The sequence below is a fragment of the Gobius niger genome (assembly GCF_951799975.1).
Source record: "Gobius niger genome assembly, chromosome: 16".
NCBI classification, from domain to species: domain Eukaryota; kingdom Metazoa; phylum Chordata; class Actinopteri; order Gobiiformes; family Gobiidae; genus Gobius; species Gobius niger.
The window spans coordinates 23828334-23854845 of record NC_136867.1 but is presented as its reverse complement, the minus strand read 5'-3'; the positions used below and the strand labels follow the sequence as shown (position 1 = coordinate 23854845).

General features: G+C 39.7%; 1 protein-coding gene and 1 long non-coding RNA gene across 4 annotated transcripts in view; both read right to left on the bottom strand.

Moving 5' to 3' along the window:
- sos2 (son of sevenless homolog 2) overlaps nt 1-16512 on the bottom strand; it is a 51754-nt gene extending 35242 nt beyond the window's left edge. For all 3 annotated transcript variants that reach the window (XM_079573369.1, XM_079573370.1, XM_079573371.1), the window contains exon 1: nt 15665-16512. In XM_079573369.1, coding sequence (XP_079429495.1) covers nt 15665-15748 — 84 coding nt within the window. In that variant the 5' untranslated portion in view covers nt 15749-16512. The remainder of the gene's footprint in view (nt 1-15664) is intronic.
- Nucleotides 16513-24054: 7542 nt separating this feature from the next.
- Nucleotides 24055-26033, bottom strand: LOC306975843. Its single transcript, XR_013793723.1, has 3 exons — nt 25945-26033; nt 24385-24853; nt 24055-24138 (listed from the first exon to the last, which is right to left on the bottom strand). It is a non-coding gene; the product is annotated as an uncharacterized lncRNA (long non-coding RNA).
- Nucleotides 26034-26512: the final 479 nt, after the last annotated feature.

Genomic DNA, 26512 nt, shown 5'->3' with positions numbered 1-26512 from the left:
GACAAAAATTCAGCAAAAAAAAGACAAAAATCCAGCAAAAAAAGACAATAATCCAGCAAAAAAAGACAAAAATCCAGCAAAAAAAGACAATAATCCAGCCAAAAAATGACAAAAATCCAGCAAAAAAAAGACAAAAATCCAGCAAAAAAATGACAAAAGTGCCATAAAAAAGTGACAAAAACACATAAGGGAAGACAATGGTAAAGAGGAGAGAATGCATTTGGTTTTGGCGGGTGGTAAGAGGTTAAACTATTGCCCCAGTGATCCTGATTGATAATTATCGTAATTATTGCCCTTAATTTCATTATTAAAAAGGGACTATACGGAGTTTAAAAATGAATGTTAAAACTAAGTATTTTCCTCCCCCTACATGTTCCAGCCATGTCCTAATGTAGAATGAGCTCAGACCTGTTCACCACAACTGCCTCTAAAATCCTGCACTGTCACTCAAAAAGGTGTTAATTCGGGTCCGAAGTGCCGTCATGCACGAGCTTAAAATATTACCTGCAGTTACACGTATGACCTGAAGTGGCAGTAGTGAGCATACAATGGCCAACTTGCATTTAGCCCCTTTAAACTGCTGCTATAGATCAGACCCATCATGACAAATGCCAATAAGGGGTATAATTTTTTATGTTTATTAGGACTGGGCGATATGACAATAATAGACCATCTTACAATATCTGGGGCTGACGATCTGTTTTTCTCGTGAGGTCATTTTATCACGATCTAAAGCACTTCTGCACAGTCGGCTCTTTACCTGCGACTGTCAGTGAAGGAAACCTAAGCCGCACACTTTTATGGGACTAAAAGGCACTGCTAATGGGGATTCATATTTAAAAAGACTTTGTTAGTTAACGTTGGCCCTGCTTCTTATCTTAGTCACCTCTTCGTTGTGGCGTGCCTCAAGGGTCTATGTTGGGTCCTTCTATTTTTAGCATTTCATAATATTTATCTAATCCTTCTTCAGCATCTAATTTAAGTTGTTTTTGTCATTCTAAAAAAAGAATTGTGATAAAATCGAAATAGTCATTTTATTTATTACAGTATACTATTTTTGCTATATCGCCCACCCCCAATGTCTATGATAATTTTGGCATACCTATTAATTCTGCATTTTATTTTTAGACTATGGGGGAGACTAAATGTAGTAGGGAAAAGATACAAGATTATCTTAACTTAAAAAAGCTAGTGTATGTCATAGGTCTGCGCAATATTTCAAAACAATATATGGCAATATTAGGTGATGGAATATCTGTTTAGCAAGAAGCCACAATAGATCACAAAACCACTACAGTCTGACTGACACATTTTTAGAAACTCAGCCTGAAACAAAAAAAGTGCTTGTAACTTATAAATGTGCAAAAAATCTGTTTAAGTGATCATTTTTTCCTGATAAGTTCAATTTTAGCTTTGTTTTTGTCCTGATTTTGTGTTGGTAGCTGAAAAAAAATCCTTACAGTTTGTGCAATATTGCAATAATGATATTAATTACTAGTTTTTTGTTCCAATACCGTGCCGTCCTAGTATGCCAGAATCTTTCTAAATATTATACACTTTTCTTATAAGCCTCTAGATAAGATGTAAGCATTTACAAATCAAGTACTGATTGTACCGTGAACAGTTGTGATGCTAATACTAGGGCTGCAACTAACGATTATTTTGTAACCGATTAATCTATTGATTATTTTTACGATTAATTGATTAATCGCTTGGCTGTGAATCGTGTAGTAAAATTTTATTTTTTCCATTTTTTATCACATTATAGCTTAAAGGTACACTGCGTAACATTTTGGACTATATTGTTGCCATCAGTACAAAACATGTTCCTAATGAGCAGCTCGACACAGGATGCTATTACTGCAGTGAGAAATCAATGACTGGGTTTGGATGGCAACCTAACCTGTTTAAATCTCAAATTCTGCTGCCTTTAGTTGAAATCTCCATGGAAACGAGCTGGAGACGTACCCACTCCCAGTAAAGTTATGTCCTGTCTTAGGAGAGCTGAGCCGCTTCCAGCAAAATTACATGTTTGTTTGAGGTATTTTTCAACGCTGGAAAGATCTGTCATAAAATAAAAGCTTGTATTTCAATTTTATTTTTTGGGGTAAAATTCTACGCGGTGTGGCTTTAAGTCGCGCTGTTTAAGGAAGTGTTGATGGAGTAAACTAAAGGGAAATGTTTTATGCAGGTTCTATTCATGAAATTTACATTGTACAAACCACTACAGACCCTAAATATGAAATCAAAGTAGGTTTTCATCAAAAATACTTTTTTGTTGTTGTCATTTTTGCTCCATTTTAGTCTGTGTGAGCCAGAAAACGATTAATCAATTACTAAAATAGTTGTCGACTCTTTCAATAATCGATTAGTCGTCGATTAATCGATTAGTCGTTTCAGCCCTAGCTAATACATTTATTCACACTTACAGATGCCAGATTCTACGGCTAAAACCAGTACTGGTAAACCTATCAGGACTCTCTCCTAAACAAACGCTTGCAACTTAAATCCCTGCACCAGTCCTTAATCAAGTCCTAATTAGTGCCACCCATTAGTGCCACTCAGTGAAGGCCTCCATTAGGTCAGGAGCTTTCAACACAGACGTATCCTTATTTGGAAAAGCAGAAGTAGGCAATATTTTGATGAGATGATTTTGAGAAATATTCTCGCACATATGAGAAATATACAATACAATAATCATAGACAATGGAAACCCAGGCTAAAAAGGGATTCTGTCGCCTGTTTTAAAAGTTCTAAGATAGATCTAGATAGAATATTTTTAAATTGATGGGAAAATTGGTCTTTGAAATGTGAATACAACAGTGTGCTCATGATGGCACATCTGAATTGTACCCATTTTTAAAACTGTTAAAACTGATAAAAGAATGAAAAACAGAAAAAAACCAGATATATCAAGTATTGGTGAGAAATCGTTCATATAGTGGAGGCAATTAACCTGGCTAACACCAGGCTGCTGTGTGCGCTCGAATTATTTCTAACTGCACAACAGCCTGGGGACCATGGCCCAAATTTTCCGGTGGATTTGGGAACCAATCACAGAGCGAGGAGGGACGGCAAGACGATGACGCACGGAAGCTTGTAGTTTATTTACGGATAAAAAAAAAAAAAGTTTATTTACGGATCCAACATGACAGCAGCAGACACGATGGTATTTTTCGATCAAGCTTTAGGCCGTGTTCTAAAGAGTTTATCTCAAAAGTTTACAGCGGGTACGTCATACGTCATCTCATGCGATGATACGATTGGCTATGGCTACGTGCAGACGCCAGAAAGATAGACTTTTTTTTTTTTTTCGTATCGCCCAATAAACGAGTATGGACGATCGTAAACCACACCTCTCCTACGAGAAAATGCATTGGTGGTCCCCAGACTAAATATCACTTGTGATTTTAGTCTGGTGTTAGCCAGGCTAGGAGGCAATTTGAGTTGTGAAACAATCGAAACAAGCCTGGCAAAGCCGTCGTTAAGACCAAGGAGCACCTACTCATGACATCAGTGTGTGAAGAGACTGAATATGCAGGAATGAAACAAAATGTGACTCCAGGTTTGTTTTAGCTGCAAACAGGCAGCAAAACTACTTTTTCCTGGCTGGTTATTGTTATTTCATCTCGAGTAATACGCACCACTAGCAGTACTTAGAAACTCCAGGCTGAAACTCACACCGCTGAGCTGACAGAGGAGGTGAGAGCTGTGATTATGTAACTGAGAGAAGAAACTCCTCCAGCTGAGAAAACTCCCTTTATGAGAAGTCGAAGGAGCGTCAGGCTGTGGCGGGAGCAGCGTGAGCGGCGTGAACAGCAGATCCCGCCCTTTACGTGAATTTGATCAAGTGACAAAAAACTTGTACGTCTGGGAATGAAATGCGAGTGAGAAGCTAAAAATATAACAATGCAAAGTTCGAAGAATGAGCAGAAGTAAGAACAAGGTCGTGGGTTCGAATCCAAGCTCCCGCCTATGCACACTGTCGCTGTATCCTTGGGCAAGACACTTCACCCTCCTTGCCTCCAGTGTCTGCGTACATTGGTGTATATGAATGAGAGAGTGAATGAGTGACTGGTTCTTACTATAAAGTGCTTTAGGCCTGATGAAGGTAGAAAAGCGCTATGTAAGTTGAGTCCATTAACCATTTACCAAGCATGAAAAGAATGGTCGGAGATTTTGTGCAAAAATCATTATGGTAAAAGTATTTCATGATGACTATTCTGTAGACCAGTATTCTAAAATTGGTCAAATTCCTAATTGTTTTGATTATTAGTTGAATTTTATTTGGGTTGCAGCTCGTAATTGTGTTCATTCATGCATTAACATAATTGGCGCTAAAACAACAGTGTCTTTTATGTGCCATCTCTACAGTGTTATATACAGATTAGGCATTGTAAATTTAAACTTCAGCCTAATTTTGGTCATGCATAGTTAAAGGGACTATACAGAGTTTAAAAATGTTAAAACTAAGTATGTTCACCCCCTACATGTTCCAGCCATGTCCTAATGTATAGAATGGTTTATTGGTTTATTTGGCCGGGACAGTGCATGTTAATGAACATACTCATGCATGTAAACAAGCCACACCGGATTGTAGCCTTGGGCTTATTTCCATCCGTCGTCCTCCATGCGCACTCACAAACACACTCACATTCATCCTGGCCTATTGTACATGTTTTTAGTGGTAAGGGAAACCGGAGTACCCGGAGAAAACCTACGCAGACACGGGGAGAACATGCAAACTCTACACAGAAAGGCCCCGTCCAGGTGGGAATCGAACCCGGACCTTCTAGCTGTGAAGCACAAGCGCTAACCGCTGTGCTACCGTGCCGCAAATGAGCTCAGATCTATTCACCACAACTGCCTATAAAATCCTGCACTGTCACTAAAAATGTTGTTACTTTGGGTCCGAAGTGCCGTCATGCACAAGTTTAAAATAGAAGCTGCAGCTACGCAAAAGACCTGAGGTGGCAGTCGCTAACAGTTGCTAACTAGCCGCGAGTTAGCGGCTAGATAGCAACAATAGCAACATTAGCCTGTATCTTGTAAACACTGCAGACTCCACGCTGCAGCATTTAGCTCTGGTTAAATCCAGCACAGACTCTGATTTAGGGGGTGTAGTCTGTAATAAAGTCAGCTCTATGTGGAAAATTGTATTTCCACTAAAGAATTCTCCAGTTTGTTGCTATTTTCTCTCCTCAGCGCAGAGGTGGAGCTCCGGCCGCACGTCAAGTGGTATCGGGACCTCATGAATGAGTACGAGTATCAGTACAAGCATGTGGTATCGGTATCAGTGCATCCCTAGTAGGTATTCCATTAAAAATCACCCGTTTCCAGCAACAACATTAACAATGTCTAGACTGTATTTTTGATTAATTTAATGTTATCCTCATTAGAAAGAAAATGTGCTTTACTTTAAAAAACAAGGACAGTAACCCCAAACTTTTGAGCAGTAGTGTATATTTAGTCTGGAGATTTCTAAGTAAAATAAGTCATTACAAATTATTTACAGTGTTTCCTTAAAAAGCCACAACATCCAGATAACCCATCTTCCTCTGGGTACTCCTTATATGCCTCGACAAAGGCGTGCACTGCAGTTTCATAGGTTTTGTTGACACCTCGTTTTCATATAAAAGCAGATTGAGAGAAGACGCTTCTGCTTTGCTTTTGTGGAGAATATCGCAGTGTAAACGGCGCCTAAAACAGCAGCTTTTGTGGCATGTTCCTGCTCTGCTATACAACATGTGGGTTCAATCTCATGGCAATGGCAAAAGACTGCGCCACGTTTCCTCCTAATTGTTTAAAACGTGCTCCATTTCTCATTTTTAACTCTGTTGGGTCACATACTAAGTAAACATGCAAAGCCCCGTCCACTGAAGCCCTGACAGCAGAAGGATATGTTTGTAGCATGTTCCTGATGTGTCCTGTATGACTCAGAGTATTTACTGAACAAGTGTAACCCGACCCCGACGTGTGATGGACGACACATCAAACACAGACGCCGACCGAAACACGCATGTTGATAATGTCGCAAAACAAAAATAACGCAGAGGGATGTTTAGGACGGGCTAACATATCTAAGTGGTATGACAGAAATCCTCCACTCTGCTCATTCTCGCGCTGAGAAAAATGTGCTCACTGGAGTGGAAAAGTGAACACGGCTCAAACCAAAATAAGATGTTATTAACTCAGATCTGCAGCGTCATTAAACTGACAGCAGTGGAAACTCACAGTTTGCTTCGTTCGGTGCAAAAGATGTGATCAACAACGTCTCTGCCGATAAAAGGTTTCTTCGGGCTCACATTGTGAAAGAGCGGTTCAGGGAGCAGGAGATGGATTTGTCGCCAGAGTCCAGATCTGAACCCCGTTGAGAATCTTAGGGGTGTGATGGAGAAGGCTGTGCACAGTGGTCACACTCTCCCATCAGCAATACAAGATCATGAAGAATGGACAGGAAAACACTGGATCTTTTGACATTGCGTGCTGTGATAATCAAAGCCAAAGGCGCAACAAATCAGATATTGGAGCGTGTGATCTTTATTTTGTGGCAACTTTTTTTTTGGTCATGCAGACATTTTTCCCTCATTTAACCTTTTTCATTGAGAGGATTGTAGGGCTTTGCATATATAGTCATTTCTGATACAGATTAGAGGTGGGCAATATATCGTCTACAACAGTGAATGGATCAGAGGGACGACAGGGAAGCCCTAATGCTAGTCTGCAAAAAAAAGTAACCTGAAAACATCTAAAAACATGCATCATATATTATTTGGTCAATTTTACCACTTAAAATCGTCATTTAGCACAGTCATTAGGGCTGAATGATATGGACAAAATTTCATATCTCGATATGCCAGATATCTCGATATCGATACAATGCGAATACGACTTTTTCTGAAAAAAAAAAAACAACAAAATGCAAAAGAGTGCGGTTTCATTGATGAAAATCTATATCGTTGATATCTTTTCTTTTTCGATATCAATATCTTGAATGTTCATATCTCGATATCGATACAATAACGTTATATAAGGTGGGGCCACGACGCCTTTTACAGACATTTTCACAAAGTGCTTTAACATGAGAGAATTGTACATTCACTCCATGCTCAGTGTGGTGGTGAGCTACGTTTATAGCTTCAGTTTCCCCTGGGGGAGACTGAACATGCAAACCACACAGAAAGGCCCCGTCTAGGTGGGAATTGAACCCAGGACCTTCGAGTTGGGAAGCAAGAGCGCTATCCACTGTGCTACCGAGCCGCCATGTCGCAGAATGGCTGGTTTAGTTAGTTTATTTTATTTTATTTATTTATTTGAACAGGGAGGGTGTACAATATACATTAACCTCAAAAGGGAGAGATGCATTGTACCAGGCTGTAGCACTGGTGATAATTTCCACCTGTAGTCCCTGGGCGGACTGATGTCAACAGACAAAGTCATAAAAATATTAACACAGAATAATACATTTCCCCAACAACAAGTCTACAAGATAATATCGAAATTGCTGTTTGGAAGGTTTGTAAATTTGTTGTTGTAGGGAGGGGGGACGGGGAAAGGACACAATCTGGGCAGTAATGGGGAAAAGATTGGGGAAACAAACAGGGGAAAAAAATAAAATATGGGGTTACAGAATGTTTTTTTCTGCCCTTTTCTCGTCTGATCTGGACAACTATCTTTTTTAAGACCAAGCGATGTAAACAATATTTGCAGCACATTTTTGTACATTTCTGATGGTTTTCCAAAACATCGCTTCAACATCGTTATCGAGAAAGTCCCCAAAAACATTGAGATATTCATTTTTGTCGATATTTCCCAGCTCTAATATAGATCTTTTTTTATTTTTTGTACTAACAACAATAAAGCTTTCTCTAATAGTTTGCTAACACTAACAAAAAGGCAGACCTTAACATTAAACAAAAACCCGAATGCTTTCCACTTTAGTATCACTTAACTCACATAAATCTGCCTGCGTGTAATCCTCCAGACTCCAAACAAAAAGTGCGGCAGAACTGGCCGTAAAACTGACAATTACAAAGCCCCATAACAATAACTGAGATTGACCAGAGTTGAGATTTTGATAAGATGCTCAATTAGCTGCCCAGTCCTAATTTCATATCAGATTTTCCCTCTAATTGATTAAATTATGATTAAACCAGTCCCTCATATTCGCCACAAAACACAGACAGTCCAGTCCTTTTGGCGGCGGCTCGTCTCTCATATTACAGGTGCGTCTGGGTGTTACGTGTGTATTTACATCGTGATTGTGGTTTGGGGGAAGGGGAGGGGGGCGGCTCTCGTCATCGAACCCCTGTGTCACTGTAATGATTCATGCCATGACATCATCCCATTAGAGCAACAGTCTGGGGATCCACAGCAGCAGCAGCAGACAATACAGACGCAACAAAGAGAGGCCGAGGGGGGCATGATGTCTCCACTGCTTCCCAACCGGGGGTACTCGGACCTGAGGGCTGCGAGATGAAGTGTAATCGAATCTTTCAAGGCTGCACGATTGTGGAAAATGAACTACTTTTTCCTGTTTTCGGAACCAGTTTGCGATTAATCATGGAGCTATAGGTGGCAATTCCTCCTCAGTAAACAATAGAGCTGGGTACTGTTCAACGATACCAGTAAGGTTTTTGGAAATAAAAGTTTAGGTATTACCTGTATCGAAAAAATTAAAGTACTACATAGAAATCAGGTACCAAAAAAAGTAAATCGAATATCTTTAGATTCAAGTTTTGATGCTGTTGGTCCAGGGACAGAATTAAAAGGAACTGACTTTATCGTTTCAGCTCAAATAAATGTTTTTTTTTCACCCTATTTTTGCCATTTTTTTCCCGCCCAATGTTTCCCCAATTGTTATACACAATGTTTTCTTATTTTTGTCCCAATTTTCACTCCTTTTCCCAATATCTTCCTTATTTTTTTATTATTTATATTTTCTCTATTTCCTCCCATTTTCCCCAAATTTGTTCCTGATTATTCCCCCTATTTTCCCCCCAAATTCTTCCCAATTATTCCCACTATTTTTCCCAATTTATTTCCAATTATTCCCCCTATTTTCCCCCATTTTATTCACAGTTATTCCTCCAATTTATTCCCAATTATTCCCCCCATTTTTGCTCATTTTTTTTTGCACAATTTTCCCCCAAATTATTCCCCATTTTTCACCCAAATCTCGACATTGAAGATAAACCCGATATTGTAAATTTCCACACATTATTGTTCTTTTTTCTGGTTCTAAATAACAAACATTTCAGTATAGGTATCAGAAAAAGTATTGATACCAATACCTATACTAAAATATGTGTCATATAGAACCATGAAACAGATAAATAATGTTAATTTATTCTTCCATTTCTTTTGCATTTGTAGCATTTGTTAGAAACAACCAAGAAACTTCCTTTAACTACAAAATGTTCCCGGTTTTTCTCTGCTTTGTCTATGTGTTTGTTTGTTTGTTGTTTTTTTCATAACATTTTCCCAATTTTCCCAATTTTCCAATGATTTTCTCTAAAATTTTGAGGACCAACAGCATCAAAACTTAAATATGAAGATTGTACAGTTTCTTTCAGTACCAGCTTTCGATACTTTTATTTTTTCAATACCAGTAGTACCTAAACCTTTTTTTTTCCAATACCAAACTTAACAGAACCCATCCCTAGCAAAGAACATCCCGGTTTTGAATTCTCATTAAGTAAAACCGTCTGACCCTGTAGTTTAGATCTCAATGAAAACAAAACCCCAATGCGATTCTTTGTACTGGTTTTATCCACTGAGGTCAGACATTTACACTTCAGTAAATTTGCAATAAACATTTTCTGCTCAAATCGTGCGGCGCCTGGTCCTCGGTATAAAAAGGTCAGCAGACACAGACAGTAACTCGAGACGTGTCCCTAAGCTTTACATTTTGGCCACGGCGTGTGGATCAGAAACCCGGTGAACTCCGACTGGAACAGGGCGACGAGGCAGCTCTCGAAGCAAGAAGGAAGGAAGAAATACATGATGTGTTTCTATAGTGATATGTTGAAACTTAAGCACAACAGCTACTACAATCTGCAATTCCTCTTAAAGGGATATTTCAGGGTTTTTGAGATAAGGCCTCATTTCCTAGTTATCCAGAGTGTTGCTGATTTCTGGAGATATTTATTTGTAATTCATGCAGTTCTTATATTTGAAGAGTTTTGTGGCGCTAGGCTAGTGCAAGGCTAGTGCATTTCTATGGTATCAGCTAGCCTGCATTAAAAACAGTCTGACCCGCTCCACAGAGCACCTGAGGCAAATCACTTATAACACCAGACTAACCATATAAATGTCTGTGTCGATAGAATAATTTTTGGAATAAAACTGACCTTGCTTCACATGAATGATCGCATTTTGAGGGACTATTTTCTAGCAGATCACTCCGCCGCTGCGTAGCTTATACAACCACGAAGCTGATGCTGCTCAAATACAAGTTCTTTTAAATGCAAAATGGTTAAAATTATTCTACTGACACGCTTTTTGGCCACAACACTAGGGGCCGCCATTGCTCCGTCATTGCTGTTGTACCTCCAAATGGCCGCTAGTCCCCCATTAAAAAGCACTGGACTTTAGACACGTTCTAAACAACTTTAAAGCCTGGTCCCAATTTTTTTGGAACTATGTAGAGCTAGATATTCCTCCTGTGATAATGCTGGGTTAGTTATAATTAAAGAGACCAGGCTGGTTTTCGTAAAAAGAATTTTAGAAATCTTGTACTTAATGAGGCTCGGACTGTTAGCATTGGAGCAGCGCGAGCTACACGTCACGCAAGGGCCGAGTCTACAGTGAAGATCTCGCCCTTATGTCCTTTTTAGGAACATGCTTCATCCGCCATGATTTCCCCCTCGAACGTAGTCATTATGGTAAACAGGGCGGAGTGAGCAGAAGCTGTCCATTATATATACAGTCTATGGATTTGCCTCAGGTGCACTGTGGAGCATGTCAGACTGTTTTTTAATGCAGGCTAGCTGATACCGTAGAAATGCGCTAGCCTTGCACTAGCCTAGCACCACGAAACTCTTCAAATATAAGAACTGCATGAATTACAAAAAAAAATATCTTCAGAAATCAGCAACACTCTGGATAACTAGGAAATGAGGCCCTATAGTAGATACTGTAGATTTTATTCCTCCAACGTCCAAACTCCAAACAAGAAGCACCATTTGCTGCAAGAGGCTATAAAAGCTATAGGCTATAAATTTCAATTAAAAAGCACCCACAGATAAATGCAATCAGCCCTAGATTTAATCACAAATCATGAGCTCATTCAAATTCAATTGTTTAGTTTTAATACGGTTTCCCAAAAGCATCACAGCAACTTTGTTTTCATATATTTCTTATTTCCGTTTTCTGTTTCACAATAACAGTTTCAACAGCTCTATAAAAAAAGGCAAACATCATCCCATAATTTGCTGCCTTATTTCAATATTTTATGTTAAATCAGTAATTGTTGCAGCCCCTATTTCAAAATTCAAACCAAATGAGTCTAAAGAAGCACTAAAACAGAAGTCATGACCTCTCTGGGTAAATCCTGTGGTCTGCGGGGATTCCCTATAAGTTATTTTTAACAAATCTCAACAAGCCACATGAGCGTGCAAATTGTGACGGCGTAATTAAGTTTTCCCGAAATCGAGTTTTCATTGCATGCGAGTCAAACTTATCCCAATTTCATGATATTAAAATGCTCCGTGCGCCTCGAAAAGTAGAGTTTAAATGCTGTGCTTGAGAAGATCAGCGCTTCCACAGAGCTGTAGCAGGAGAATACCCACTTCAGGAGGCTTAATCATCCACTATAAAAGCTAAACGGTTTTGGAGGAGGCGCGCTCTTTCACGGCTCGGCCTCTGAAACGATGACTTTCTGATGACGAGCCGCGTGAACAGCTGTGCGACCAAAACAAACCGGACTGCGTCATATGTTTCTCAGCGTTAACAAGCCGAGATGATGGGACTCCAAGCACAGAGCGACACCTGCCACAAGTTTCACCTGATTCACCCGTAAGGTTGAGTGGATGAACTGAAGAAGCTAAATGTCCACATTGATTCAGGCTTAAAGGGATATTTCAGGGTTGTGGACATAGGGCCTCATTTCCTAGGTGTCTAGAATATTGTTGATTTCTGGAGATATATACATTTTTTGTATTAATGCAGTCCTTATTTTAAAAGAGTTTAATGGTGCTAGGCTAGTGCATGTCTATGGTAACTAGTAGCCTGCATTAAAAACAGTCTGACCCAAGCACAGTGCACCTGAGGCAAATCACTTATAACACCAGACTACCCATATAAATGTCTGTGTTGACTGAATAATTTTTTACCTATAACTATTTTGTATTTAAAATAACTTATATTTGAGCAGCATCAGCTTCCTGGTTGTAGCTACGCAGCAGCGGAGTGATCTGCTCGGTTACCGGATCTACAGTAGTTCGTTTACGGCATTACTACACGTGGAATTCATAAAGGAGCTTTCCTCAGATCAGATATGGCAACGTTTGGAGGACGACCCCATGATTTTGAAGAGGTTTTTCATGCAGGCTAGTAGATACCATAGACATGCGCTAGCCTAGCACTAGCCTAGCGCCACTAAACTCCTCAAACATAAGGACTGCATGAATAAATAAATAAATAAATCTCCAGAAATCAACCACACTCTGGATAACTAGGAAATAAGGCCCTGTGTCAAAAATCCTGAAATATCCCTTAAAGAGATTTTGCAAAAACTGGGGCGGGGGTCAACATTGTCAACATTAATGAAATGTGTCATGTGATCACAGCCCAACACAGTAGCGCAGGTACAAGTCTTCCTGATCTTGTCCTCTCGAAGCGAAGAACCAGGACGCATTTCCAGGGGGTTAATAAGAAAAGGAGATGGTCAGACACAGAGAGGTTCGAACACAGCGAGTGCCGCTAAAGTCTGTTTGCAGTTGAAAACTAGCTGGACCTGCTTCTAGCCGTGATCAGGCTCACTGTGGCCCCTACTTTGTTGTTTGTGAAGCTGTTATAATGGCAAAATGAAAAGCAAGCTATTTTCTGGGTGTATTCTGCTCTGTTATTGGCTGCTGCCATTTGCTGTCACTGTTTCACCAAAATCGGCTTTAAAGGGGCTAGATGAAAGTTGGCCATTTTATACTCACTACTGCCACCTCAGGTCATACGTGTAACTGCACTTTCTATATTAAACTTGTGCATGACGACACTTCAGACCCTAAGTGACAACCTTTTGAGAGACAGTGCAGGATTTTAGAGGCAGTTGTGGTGAACAGGTCTGAGCTCATTCTACACATTAGGACATGACTGGAACATGTAGGGGGAGGAAAATACTTAAACATTTTTAAACTCTGTATAGTTCCTTTAAAAATGATACATTTTTGGATTCACTGCAACTGAGTTTACTCGTGTCTTTCTGTCGTCCACATCACACGATTCAATACGCGAGTCTAGTTCACACTCCTTCACACTATGAGACAAGAGTTGCTGTGACTGTCTTCAACTCGTCACAGCACGGAAAGATTCAACGGCACCGCAATTAAAAATGAGAGCAAAATCGGGGAAGAAAATCATGCTTAACCACATTACTAGTAGGGCTGAAGAATATGAATAGAATATATGGCATTCAGTGAAATAATAACATCCATAATATCGAAAGAAGCCGCAAAATTACTACAGTCTTCCATCTGCCTGAGGGCGACAAACAAAAAAAGGCATGGAATTCATAAATGTGCAAATGTTCAGTTCCATTTTTTTCCATGTTTGGGCCCTGATTCTGTAGCTTTATTTTGACTTTCTTGCTGAAAAACAAATTACTGATAAATTACAACAATCAGTGTTTAAACTGAATGGATACTTATGTTTAATGCGCAATATTGCACACCTGTATTGCATTTCGCAGTTTTGCAGTTTTTTTTCAATATTGTTCAGCCCTGATCACTACTACTGCAAGTAATACTTTTGGTGATACTAGTACATGTCTTGCTTGCTCCAAAAACATATAGTTTATTTGGGCAATGTAAATAGTATTTAAACTACATATTAATAGAACCACATCACCACCTGTTTACTTCTACATAAAAACTATGACAAAATGTCAAATGTTAAAAACATGCTGAGTCTGCAGTACTGGAGCAGAGCTCGGTTTTGCTCACGGCAGTGTGAAAAAGAGACCACTCTCTCTCTCACTCACTTGCATTATTTTCATTAGTCAAAATCTGCCACTACTTCAGCGTGTCCGGACAAGTCGAAAGTGATCTTTCTGGTAAAATCTGCATAAGAATTTCTTGGAATATTATGACAGAATTAGCAGCGTTTCAAAAGAAGTGATGAGTCCATTTGTTCTCACGAAAGGAAAGGGCCGTTTCTAAGTAAGACACAAAAATGTACAGAGGAGGGATATGGGTAGTAGAGGTGGGCCGTATCGAATCATATATCATTATATAATTTTTTAAGGTGTTTAAAAAGTAAAATGAAATGAAGGATATAAATTGCTTGAGTAGTTCATATTTGCAAGGAAATTAGTATAGCGCTAATAAAAAGAATGACATATCTTTGCATTAATCTTCCAAATAGGCGTAAGGCTGGAATTTTGAAGTCCTTTTTCCATTGTCAATTATATCGTTATTGTGATCATTCTTTTTTATGTCGTGACAGATTTTAGGCCATATCACGCAGCCCTAATGGGTAGAAGGATGCTGAGATTAGGGCTGCCAGGTTACATGAGGCTAAAGGAAGACCAAACAGGAGCTTTAAGGAACTGAAGTTAGTTGTTGCAGATGAGAGATTTAGACGCGCAGGCTGATGGGGGAAAACAGAATGACAGAGTGGTTAGTTTCACCTCACACCAGAGAAAAGCAGAAGTTAATTATGCGCATTTCTGTGCAAATGCAATACTTAACAAGCACTGTCAAGTTATGCAGAAAACATTTCATAACACAATGACCAGTAGTGACAGTTATAGTTATTGTTGAAATGCATTTTTTCCCCCCTTTAAAGTCCTTATGTTGAAGTGTATACGCTTTCACTCAGGCAAGTTAGTAGAAAAAAGTGCTCCTTTTCCTTACAGATTTGCTAAATTAAGTTCTCTGGGTGATATACTCCACAATATCGAAGCTCAATAAGGTTGTCTACTTAAATTGATAAATCATAATAAAGCAACTACTATCTGCGGATGCTCCAGCCTGTAGTTCTGCTGCTGCTGGTGATGGTAATTGAGGTGTCACTGTCACATTATGCAAATGATTCTTATTTTTGGACAAGACTGTGGGATGTTGTCAAACTTCTCAGCTTGATTGGAAAATCCCACCAATGACTAATACGTTATTTTTAGGTTAAAGCCCACACTGTTGATATGTGACTAATGTTAACAGACAAGCATCTACACATGTTTGTGAAAGCTCTCAGTCGTACAGGAGATCCATTGTAGATATGGGGCCGTCACCTGCACTCTGCATCTCCACGCTTGCACACTGAACGTGGGAGTAAAATATAGTGCTCCTGTATTTACTATAAGACAGTAGATTGGGATAAAACATGTAGTTTAGCCCAAGTTCATTAGCCGGGCCCCTCAGTGTCGCCAGACGCCTCTGCTGGCTGTAGCGTGGGAATGCATGAGGTGAAAAAACATTTTGTACAACGTCTCAAAACCTTGCATTACCTTTCGTAAGGCTTGCACGAAGAGGCCTCTCCATTTGTGACTGTTCTCGTCACTGGAAAAGTCGTAGATCTGCTGGGGCTGCATCGCTGTAGCGGCTCCTGGCGTTGCCGTGCTCCAGGCTGAACTGTCAGCATCGGCCCCGGGTTGAGAGTCCTGTGGGTGGGTCAGTCCAGGACAAGCGCCGCGGAAAATCCAGACACTTTGCGGCAATTATAATGATCCTAAAGCCCGGTGGCTATTTTTATGTTGTGTCAGTCCCCGCAAATCCAAGCTACATTGGTAAATAAGCACATGTAGCGTTAAAGTTACTGCGCTAGCTCCTCGGCTAATGCGGCTAGCCTGCTGTAAACAGGCTAATTTGATGCTAGGAGCAGCGCTAATGGCTAATAACAATGTTGCTACGTTTATACAAGATTCTTGGCAAACGCGTGTAACAGGCACATTAACTTCAAGGTAAAGTCACGGCATTTGAGTCAGACTCTTAACAAACACCCACACGTATAAGCTAAGTTTGGCTATTTTCTGCCAAACACCTGTAAGATCCCCAGACTGTGAGGCTAGCTAACGAGCTAACTAACGAGCTAATGCTAACCCCAGGCTCGCTCTGGCCTTGGTGAGTTTTATGTTGTGGCACACGACCCGTTTAGATCCAAACAAGGCACACTTTCTCTGGCGCCGTTAGCTTCACATTTAGTCATTTTCACCAAGGCGATCGGATGCTTAGGTAGATCCCGTAAATCCCAAAGAGAGACAGGTCCGGGGGTCAGGAAAAGAGGGGCAGCAGCAGCGGTGTTTTTGGGGTAAAGTCGGAGAGATGTTCCACTCGGTGTCTCCCTCTGCGCTGTCTGTCAGGCGCATGGGCGTAAACAACAGAGGCACTGACGGGACACAACCCCCTTCTGTAGTTTCGTCCCCTCGGACTGGGAGGTTTTTATAGTGTTTTTAACATTATTATACATTTATTTTACTTTTTGGAGATTACAGGGTCATATTATTCTTTGTTGATCTACATTGTGTGGTCACATAAGGGATTTTCTTATCTCTTGTTTTGTCAGTTTTATCGGACAAAGTTGAACTGTGAACTGTCTCTGTTTTGTATATATGATTTTGTCCCCTTTCCCACATGTCGGAATCATTGGTTCTTAACTTTTTTCCTTTCCTTTTTTTTTTTTTTTTTTGGTGTGGCATTTTCACCCCAATTCATCATTGCAATCTCAGAAAAAAATGTCCTTCCCTTATAAATTTGCTGCCTTCACAAGTAGCACCAGGTATTTATGAGGATCGAATCCTAAAACTAATCTAAAACACACCTAAACTGGACTAAACTATTTCTAAATCACAATAAAAACACCTTAAATGTAGAACAAAGACAATGTGAAAAGTGAAATGTATGGTGGGTAAAAAGGTTAGATTTACATTAAAATCTACATTATCCATAATCTTAACTTCTCCAAAAGTAAAAGAAGAAATAGTTCTCTACAATGTTGCAATGACGTCCTCTTGTGGTGAAACTGAGAAGTATTTTTGTAGTCTTTTCCAAAAGCCCAGAAAGTACTTTTATGTAACGGTGACAGTACATTTTCTAAACACATTACTCTCTGCATAAGCCATTTGTATTTGTCTATTATATAAATTGTTTTCTTTCTTTCCAATAAATTGCAGTGCTGTATGTGTAAGCATCAGGCAAGAACCTTTCATTATGTCCAATAGAGGGCGTCCTTCTACTTTTTATAATCCACCTTTAAAAGCTCCAATATGAATTTGAAGCATGTCTAGAAAAGGGATGAAGAAATTATCGTTTTTAGGCATCTTTATACAATGATAGCGGACACTTTCACAGAAGTTTTATTACATATTTAATATAGAAACTAGATGAGCCGTTATGCAAACAATATCGAACATTGCATAATTAACCCCTTAACTCCCACCTGAACTGAGCACATTTTCTCCAGTTTGGCTCGACCCCAGTCCAAAAGCTTCAGGAAAAAAAGCTGTGAAAATAGCAACAAAACTGAGACGAAAACGATGATGGAAATGTGACAAAAAAATGGCAAAATAATGACAAAAAAAGTTACAAAAATGAGTTGAATGCCCAACAAAAAAATGATGGAAAAAAAAATCTGATGACGTGAGGAAAAAGATCCTCTCGGTTCAGGCGGAAGTTAAGAGGTAACATTTTGGCCAAATGGGTCTATAAACATAAAAGGCTTTCACCAGGGAAATAGAAACACAAATTCAATCTATACATTATCTACACAACTACAGGTCTAAGACTACAGGTCTCACAGGTTTCGTTGATATTTGATATTCCAAAATCCTTTATGTAATACGATTCGTTTCAAATATGTAAACAGAATAAATACATAAATTTAACCTAGTTCTTGACAGAATTTAGTTTCAGCAAAATAAAACTATTTTTTAACCACAAAATACCATATGTCCATAACAAAAACTTAACATTTTTCAGCAATCTACAACAAACATGTCATAGGGATATCATAGGGCAGTTCACATGGCTTCAACTTAAAGGTGCATTATGCAACTTTTTATGCAAGAGAAAAAAAGTTTATATTTGTGCGTATTTGCCCTTGTAGTGACCGAGTGGCTGAATGAGTGGTCAGCGTGGCGCCTTTACTTTCCATCACAGTGGTCTCCAGGACACTCCAGGATTCATTGTTTTGTTATCAGCGGTGAAAACCTACAAAACAACTGATCCTGGAGCATCATAGAGACCATTATGAGCGAAAGTAAAGGCGCAATGCTGACCACGCATACAGCCACTTGGCCACTACAAGGTCAAATATGCATAAATATCAACTTTTTTTTCCACATAAAAAGTTGCAGAGTGCACCTTTAACAAAGCTGATCAGGTCCAACATTTTGAGGTGTGGATGTGGAAAAACACCATTCAAGAACAAGAATACCATCAGAACATAGTACAATTTGTTATCCTTGGCAACGGTATTTGCATAGGAGTAACTGTCAGTAGTAGCACATAGTATAAAACAAACAAACTGTCTAGTATAGGATCTTATTATGTGCCACACCTGCTAACCCTCTACAATCCTGTGAAGTGTCTTACAATACGTCAGCAGTTAACTTTTCAGTCTTCACACAAATGTAAATATGCTCTTGGACAAGTGTAAAATGAGCACCATGAACTGGATATTGATTTTAAAACTAATCACAAATCTCATTCTAATTTGCAAAAAAACAACAATTTTTCCCCAAGTCAAAACAGTGTGTGATTTTTCCTGAAGCATTTCACATTGGAGAGGTCGGTCACTGTGAAAACGTTCGACAAAGTTGTACCGCCGACTTGTACTACAGTCCCACAGTCTTTACAGGTCAAGGTCTTTCCTGTGCTCTGATCGTCGCACTTGTGGATAGCTAAGCCGCTTGCATCCGAAAAGCTCCGCCCACACTGCTCACAGCCATGTTTGCGATGTCTGTCTGCACTCTTGCCGCCATCAGATTCGTTCAGTGCCTGGTCATGACCGTGGTGCCGCAGCTTGTGTTCCAGTAGGTCGTCCAGACTGTCCAGTGTCCTGCGGCAGGGGCGACATCTGAACACGGAGACTCCACAGACATCCTGGTGTCGCTCAAGTTGGCTCGCTCTGACAAAGCCTTGTCCACAAATATCACAGTAAAACGGCTTTCCTGTGTGGACATACGTGTGCTCTTGGAGATGACTCCTACTCCTAAAAGCCTTTTCACAATACTCGCATTTGAACAATTTATTAACAACTTTGTGAAGAGTTTGGGGTTTTTTTGTGGGGGGTTTTAAATCAGGGGTCTGGAAAGCAACAGAATAATGATCTCGTTTTAAGGAAGCTAGTTTTTTACCTGGGTGTTGTTTGATCTGATGATGACGCAAATTTGACAGACTGGCAGAAGCTAAGTCACAGTAAGCACAGCGGAACGGCCTTTCTCCGGTGTGTACTCGCTCGTGCACTAAGAGACTACTATGACTGAGTTCTTCTTTTCCACAGTATCTACACTTGTGTATAATTTTTCCTTCATGCTCTTGCTTTATCCTCTTCCTGACAGTTCCTGAAGGTGCCTCTACAACTTGATCATCATAATCCCTTCCTGTGTCCCTCGTTCTTTCACGCTTTTTTAGAGGATTGTCCTTTCCGATATGCAGGCTCTGAACTTGATGAATTGTGAGCTCCCTCCGAGTTGTAAACGTACATCCACAATGGGCACACATAAAAAGAACAGAGTTTTCCTGACATGTTCGCTTGTGTACATTCGCTCTCCCTATCGTTGCGAACCCCTTCCCGCAGTCGTCACATTTGAAAGGCCGCTCTCCCGTGTGCATCCTCTTGTGTATTCTTAATTGACTTTCCCATATGAACTCGGCATCACACTGTGTGCACTTCTGGATTGTTTTTCCTTCATGGAGGCGCTGGTGAACTAACAGCCTAGTGTTATTAGGGAACCTCTCCCCACACACTTTACATTCTATGTTAAGGCCGATCCCTGTTATTGCCCAGCTCTTTTGTTTTTGAAAACTCGAATTAGTTGATAAACTGTCATCACTTTGGTCGCATTGGAATGGTTGCTCCTCAGTGTTAGCGAGAAGCTCTTGGGGAGTTTCTTTCATCACAACAGCAATCTCCTCTTCTTCCTCTTTGTGTTTCATGAGTTGATCTTCGTCAGCCTTGTCACTTTTCCCACACTGGTCACTTTTCAATGGTTCCTCCTCAACATTAGCGATAAGTATTCCTTTGTGTTGACGGCGTCGATGTCTCAGCAAAATGTGTCTCGTTTTGTAACTACTGCCACAAATGTCGCACTTAAATCGGTTCTCATCATCCGTGTTAGGGATCAGTTTTTGTTCTTCTAGTTTTACAGCTTTGACTTTGTGTTTCACGCGCTGGTGATGTCGCAAACTTGTCAAAGCGTTGAAGCCAGAGCCACAATAGCGACATTTGAACGGCCTTTCTCCAGTGTGTTTCCAAAGGTGCTGCACCAACGACCAGGCGCGAGTGAAAGTTTCCCCGCAGACTTTGCACGGGTAGGCTTCTTTTCCTTTGCGCAGGCGGTTTGGTTGTGTAGATGTGGGAGTGTGGGCAGCATCGTCCTCCTCCATAGTCCCAAAATGATGGGTAATCTCTGTATAAAATGAATCAAGAGTTAATTTTCATAAAACAGACAAGCGCCAATGGGAATATATATAATTTTCTCTTGGCCTAACAGTGTTTTCAGATCATTTTAACCATTCAACGTTTGTAGCACTGGCAGGAAGAAGGTAAAGAAACAAAATTGTATCCATATTATTCATCGTCTTTAAATTGAGATATAGGCTAGTATAACTTCACGGCCATTCTTCTTTTCTGCAAGAGTCACTGGCACTGACTGTATTCACCCTGCCTGGACATATCTGTGTCTTCTATATCTTCTATCAGGGCTGCACATCATTACGATACAACAGAATTTTTGCACATTCATAAGTTCCATTCTTTTTTCTTTCTTTTTTTAAAGCTGAGTTTACAAAAAAAAAGTGAATCTCAGTCAGACAGAAGACTTTTGCGATATATTGTGGCTTTTTGCGATACGGATATTGCATCACTAATATCGCAATACATTAAGATAAGATAATCCTTTATTGATCTCACAACGGAGAAATTCACTTGCTACAATCGGCATTCAAAAAGGTCACTCAGGTTGTGCAAAACAGACAGGATATGTGCAAACATATACAATATATATATATACAATATATTGTGCATCCCTAACTTCTGCTGTTTTATTGTACATTTGTAAATCCACCAACTCACGTCACTTTGTGTCAATCAGTGTTGGGCAAGTTACTAAAACATTTTACATATTCTATATCAGTGATTACAGCTCTAAAAATGTAATATGTTTGTACTGTTTCGAAAATATGAGTTACACTACTTTGAGTTACTTTTGAGTTACTTTTGGCAAAATATCCACTGAATATAGTAATAATGCCACCAAGCAAAAGTGCAGTCAGATTTCCTTTTTCCTTCACTTTTCCCATTCTCTGTTTTGTTTTGACGACATTAACAACAAACAATGGCTGATCTTATACACCAACTTCATCTGGGATGCTGCATTATATTTGGCTGGAGTTTTGCACTTGTAACTCAAGTTACATGAAATTTAATGACTAAAATAGTCCCGTATTTTGAGAAAGTGATATGTTATATTCCTTAGTTAGTTTTAAAAAGTGATATATTTTTGTGACTCACTACTTTTGTAAAGCGTTGCCCCAACACTGGTGTAAATCAGTATATTTTCCACATTTAGAGCACATTTTTATGTACTATATTTATGTACACACGATACCCCCTTTTTTTTTTTTTTTACTATTTATTTAACTGCTTTAGCTGCACATTTCCTGTCTATTTTGCCTACCCTGAGTGAATATCTCCTTTATTGATCTCTCCGTTGTGAGATCAATAAAGGATTATCTTATCGTACTATATTTATTCTTTATTTATTTACATTGCACTGAGTCCAACACTCTAATTAAACAACCTTAAATAAATTAGCTTTTAATTAACAATAATAATTATTACTTTTGGAAAATGTCGTCAAAAGGTCAAATCATCTGGAAAATGGTCTGAACCATCAGGGAGAGGAATGTCAACAAGTGCTAGCTAGTGCTGCTAGCTTAGCCCGGATTATGCAAGAAAGAAGCATAAATCTAATCCTTTTTAATGTCTATTTGTCTATTTACGCTTTCAAATAAGTAAATCATAACTTTGGAAGATATGAAGCATTAACGAAGTACTTTGCCAGGGACCAAAAGAAAGAAGTGTTTGGTTGTAACTTGCGAGGGGCCAACCATTCAAAAAGCCAGTATAACCATTAACCCGGCACGTGCATCACGTTGGCTTCGGTTTGGCCGCGTATGTTACGTCTTTTACGTCATGCACGATATAGCAGCTGATGTAAATAGCGATTAATTTGAAACTTTGACAAACTTTTCGAAAACTTACCGTCCGAGGACAAAGGCACGGACAGCGACGGTCAGGAGGGGAGAAGATCTGGTTCACCTTTGCTAAAGTGGGGGGCCAAAAGATACTGCCCCCTTCAGGACTGGGAGGAGGAAACCCCTTTTCCCCACCCAAATTAAAACCTCTTAAAACCCACCTTAGCCGAGCACATTTTTTACCCAAATCTAAAAGCTTCTTGAAGAAAGTGAGAAAATAGCAACAAAAACAAGGAGGAAAATACAACAACAACAAAAGATGGTTAAGGATAAAATGACAATTGAAGACCAGGGCCAATGGTTAATGGGAAGAATACATGCTTCAATATTGCTTCACTTGGAAGGTTGGGAGGTTCTACTATTATGCATGGTAGTAGAGAGGTAGCAGAACAATGGTTTGTTGCTCCCCTAATTATGGACTCAGAGGTGGAGCAAGGTTGAAGTTGAAGGAGGGGTCTAGATGAAGGCCTCGAAAGAGACAAGGGGGGATCCAAAAAAGGATGGAAAGAAGGAGGTTTCACATTAGAAATTATGTTTTGCTGCTTAAAAAAGGCAGGGAAGGCAGGGAGTTCAGCTTCCTGATGGCCTCGTGTATGAAACTTCTTCAGTCGACTGGAACTGGCCCGTGGACTCCGCAGTCTCCTCCCTGAACTTTGCGGGTGAGACGGGTGGAGTACATGTCCTTAATAGAGGGGAGAGGGGCTCCGCAGATCTTCTCCGCTGCTCTCACGATGCGCTGGAGCCTCCTTCGGCAGGAGGCAGTGCTGGACTGTGCCACACAGTGATGGAGATGGTCAGGATGCTCTCTATAGTTCCTCTGTAGAAGTTGCACATAACGGAAGCTGGGTCTCTGGCTCTTCTCAACTGGCAGAGAAAGTAGAGACGCTGATTACTTTTCTTGACCAGTGATGTAGTGTGTATGGTCCAGGAGAGCTTCTCTGTGATATCACACCCAGGAACTTAGTGCTGGTCACCCTCTTCTCCACTGCAGCACCGTTGATTTGTAGAGGAGCATGCTGGACCCGCACAATTATGTACAATCTAAAGAAAATCATGGTCAAAGTGAAATTTTTGCTTTGAAAACAAACCACAGATCTGCTTGATATTGAAATTATATTTTTATTTTTTACAAAAATACAAAAAAAGCTGTTGATGTTGTCTATCAGATACATGTAAATGATGGTCATTGCAATGTTACAGTGTGATTTTTCATGAAGCATTTCACATCCGAGAGGTTTGTAACACTGAAAACATTATTTAAAGTTGTGCAGCCGAATTTCATCACCGTCCCACAGTCTTTACAGATGAATTGTTTCTCCTCGACGTCATTTGGTTTCGCTGCCTTGTGCATTCTTCTTACATGGACCTTTAAGCAGCTTATATGATTAAACTTTTTTCCACACACGTCACAGCTGTATGGTTTTTCTCCAGTGTGGATCCTTGTGTGATATTTGAGGGCTGCTGGACGAAGAAAACCTTTTCCACAGGACTCACAAACATGCGGCTTTTTCTTGCATTTATGGACCGAATGGAGTGCATTTGTTTCAAACCTTTTCCCACATTGGTCACATTTGAACGGTCTCAGTTTCTCAAGTTCGTGCGTGCCTCTTACATGACGATTTAAGGTATTTGAAGAAATAAACTTCCTCCCGCATATATCACAGCTGTATGGTTTTTCTCCAGTGTGGATCCTCATGTGTATTTTGAGGGTTGCAGGACAAACAAAATCTTTTCCACAGGACTCACAAACATTTCCACTGGTTTGAATGCATTTATGACCCGAAAGAATTGAATTTGTTGTAAAACCTTTGCCACATTTGTCACACTTAAAAGGTTTCACTTTCTCCAGTCCATGCATTCTTTTTGTGTGACGACAAAAGTTGCTTGATCTGCTGAACCTCATCCCGCATTCGGGACAACCGTACGGTTTTTCTCCAGTGTGACTTCGTTCATGTTTTGTCAGGTCTGCATTCGTTGTAAAACTTCTCTCACATCGGTCACACTTGAACTGTCTCACTCCGGTGTGTCTGTTCTCGTGAGCTCTGAAATTGCTCAAGTTGGCAAAGCCCTTGCCACAGTATTTACATTTGTAATATTTACATCCTCTGTGAACACGCTGATGAACTTGTAGTTGAAATCTATCGTGAAATTTCTCGCCACAAAAACAGCTGAGTGTTTTTCTGATGAAACCTTGAGTCCCCTTCTTTTCCATAATAAACCTGTGTGATAAAGACAACAAGTAAATAAAAATGAAACAATTGTATGCACAGTCACACAAAGGCCAGGGGGATCTTGCCCAAAGACACACATGAAAGGTGATGTGTTGATGAGTGACTAAAGCAGATTTGGTTGGCATTGGTTCAGTGGTAAAGCATTCACCCGCAAACCAAAAAGATGTTTGTTGGATCCCAGTTCTGAAAAGCCCCCCATCTTTAAAGTTGCAGGACTGCTTCTGTGGTTTCTTTTTCATAATAATATTGTGAAGACTTCATTTTTAATTTGAATACCTAAGCTGAAACTAAAACAGTGCAAAGAGCCACATCTGTGGTTGCGTCTTTGGGCAACACACGTGTCTCATCTTGTGGTCAGACGTAGGTACAACCAACAGTGGAAACAGGTCATTTTTAAAGAGCAAAGACTCAGTTACATTTACTCGAGTACAAGAAATTGAGCAACGTTCGGAAAAAACTGTACTTAAGAGTAGATTTATCATTCAGCAACTTGTACTTCTACTTGAGTAAGAGTTCGGGAATGTGATGTCATATCGCTAAGCATTATGGGATTAGCAGCAATTGCAAACTAATGGAGATCATTGGTTATTGTTCATATTAAAACACTTGAACACCACAGATGTATTAACCAGCAGTAACTCAGCAGCTAACAGAGTTGTTCCGCGGCTATTTTCTCCACTTTGTATACTGTTTTCAGCTAATGTTAGTCAATGGAAATGTATGCTAACAGCTGCAAAGATGGCGGATCTCCATGGTAACTGTGAAATTTCCCGAACTTTTTTACTTGAGTAAAAACTGTGCTAATGCTACTTGTGCCACTGTAAGTACATTTTAAAGTTACAAAAGCTTCAAGTCGAAGTAATATTTGTATTTTCTACTCAGGTAACATTTCTCCAAGTATTTTTTTGACTCTTACTGGAGTAAATATTTTAGCTACTCTACCCACCTCTGCTAAAGAATGCCGCTATGTTCTATTTCAAAACTTAGCGTATGTGCTAGCTAGCAATTATAAGTAAAACGACAAAAGCGGAACAAACAGTGGTCTGGACGAAACTAAACCTGTTTTACAGAGCACTAACCTGAAGAAAGTTCAAATAGGTGATAAAAAGAGATCGCGGGCCAGCGTGTAGCATAAAGTTTCACCTTTGGCTAACTGTAAACAAAGCTTCTTTTCTTCTGGGATGTTTCTGGCAGCCAGCGAGAGAGCGTTCATTACTTACTGCCCTCTACTGGACGCTCTAATGCTTTGGCTCACAAACGTTCTTCAGAGGTTAACCCCTTAACTCCCACCTGAACCGAGCACATTTTCTCCAGTTTGGCTTTACCCCAATCCAAAAGCTTCTGGAAAAAAGCTGTGAAAATAGCAACAAAACTGAGACGAAAACAAGGACGGAAATGTGACAAAAAAGTGAGAAAACATTGACAAAAAAGTGACGGAAAATTGACAAAAATGTGATAAAAAATTGACAAAAAATTAGAAAAATGTGACAAAAAAAATTACCAAAATGTAGCAAAAAAAAGAAAAAAAAAATTGACGAAAAATGTGACAAAATGTGACAAAAAAAATGACAAAAATGTGACAAAAAATGACAAAAAAGTTACAAAAATGAGTTGAATGCCCAACAAAAAAATGATGGAAAAAAAATC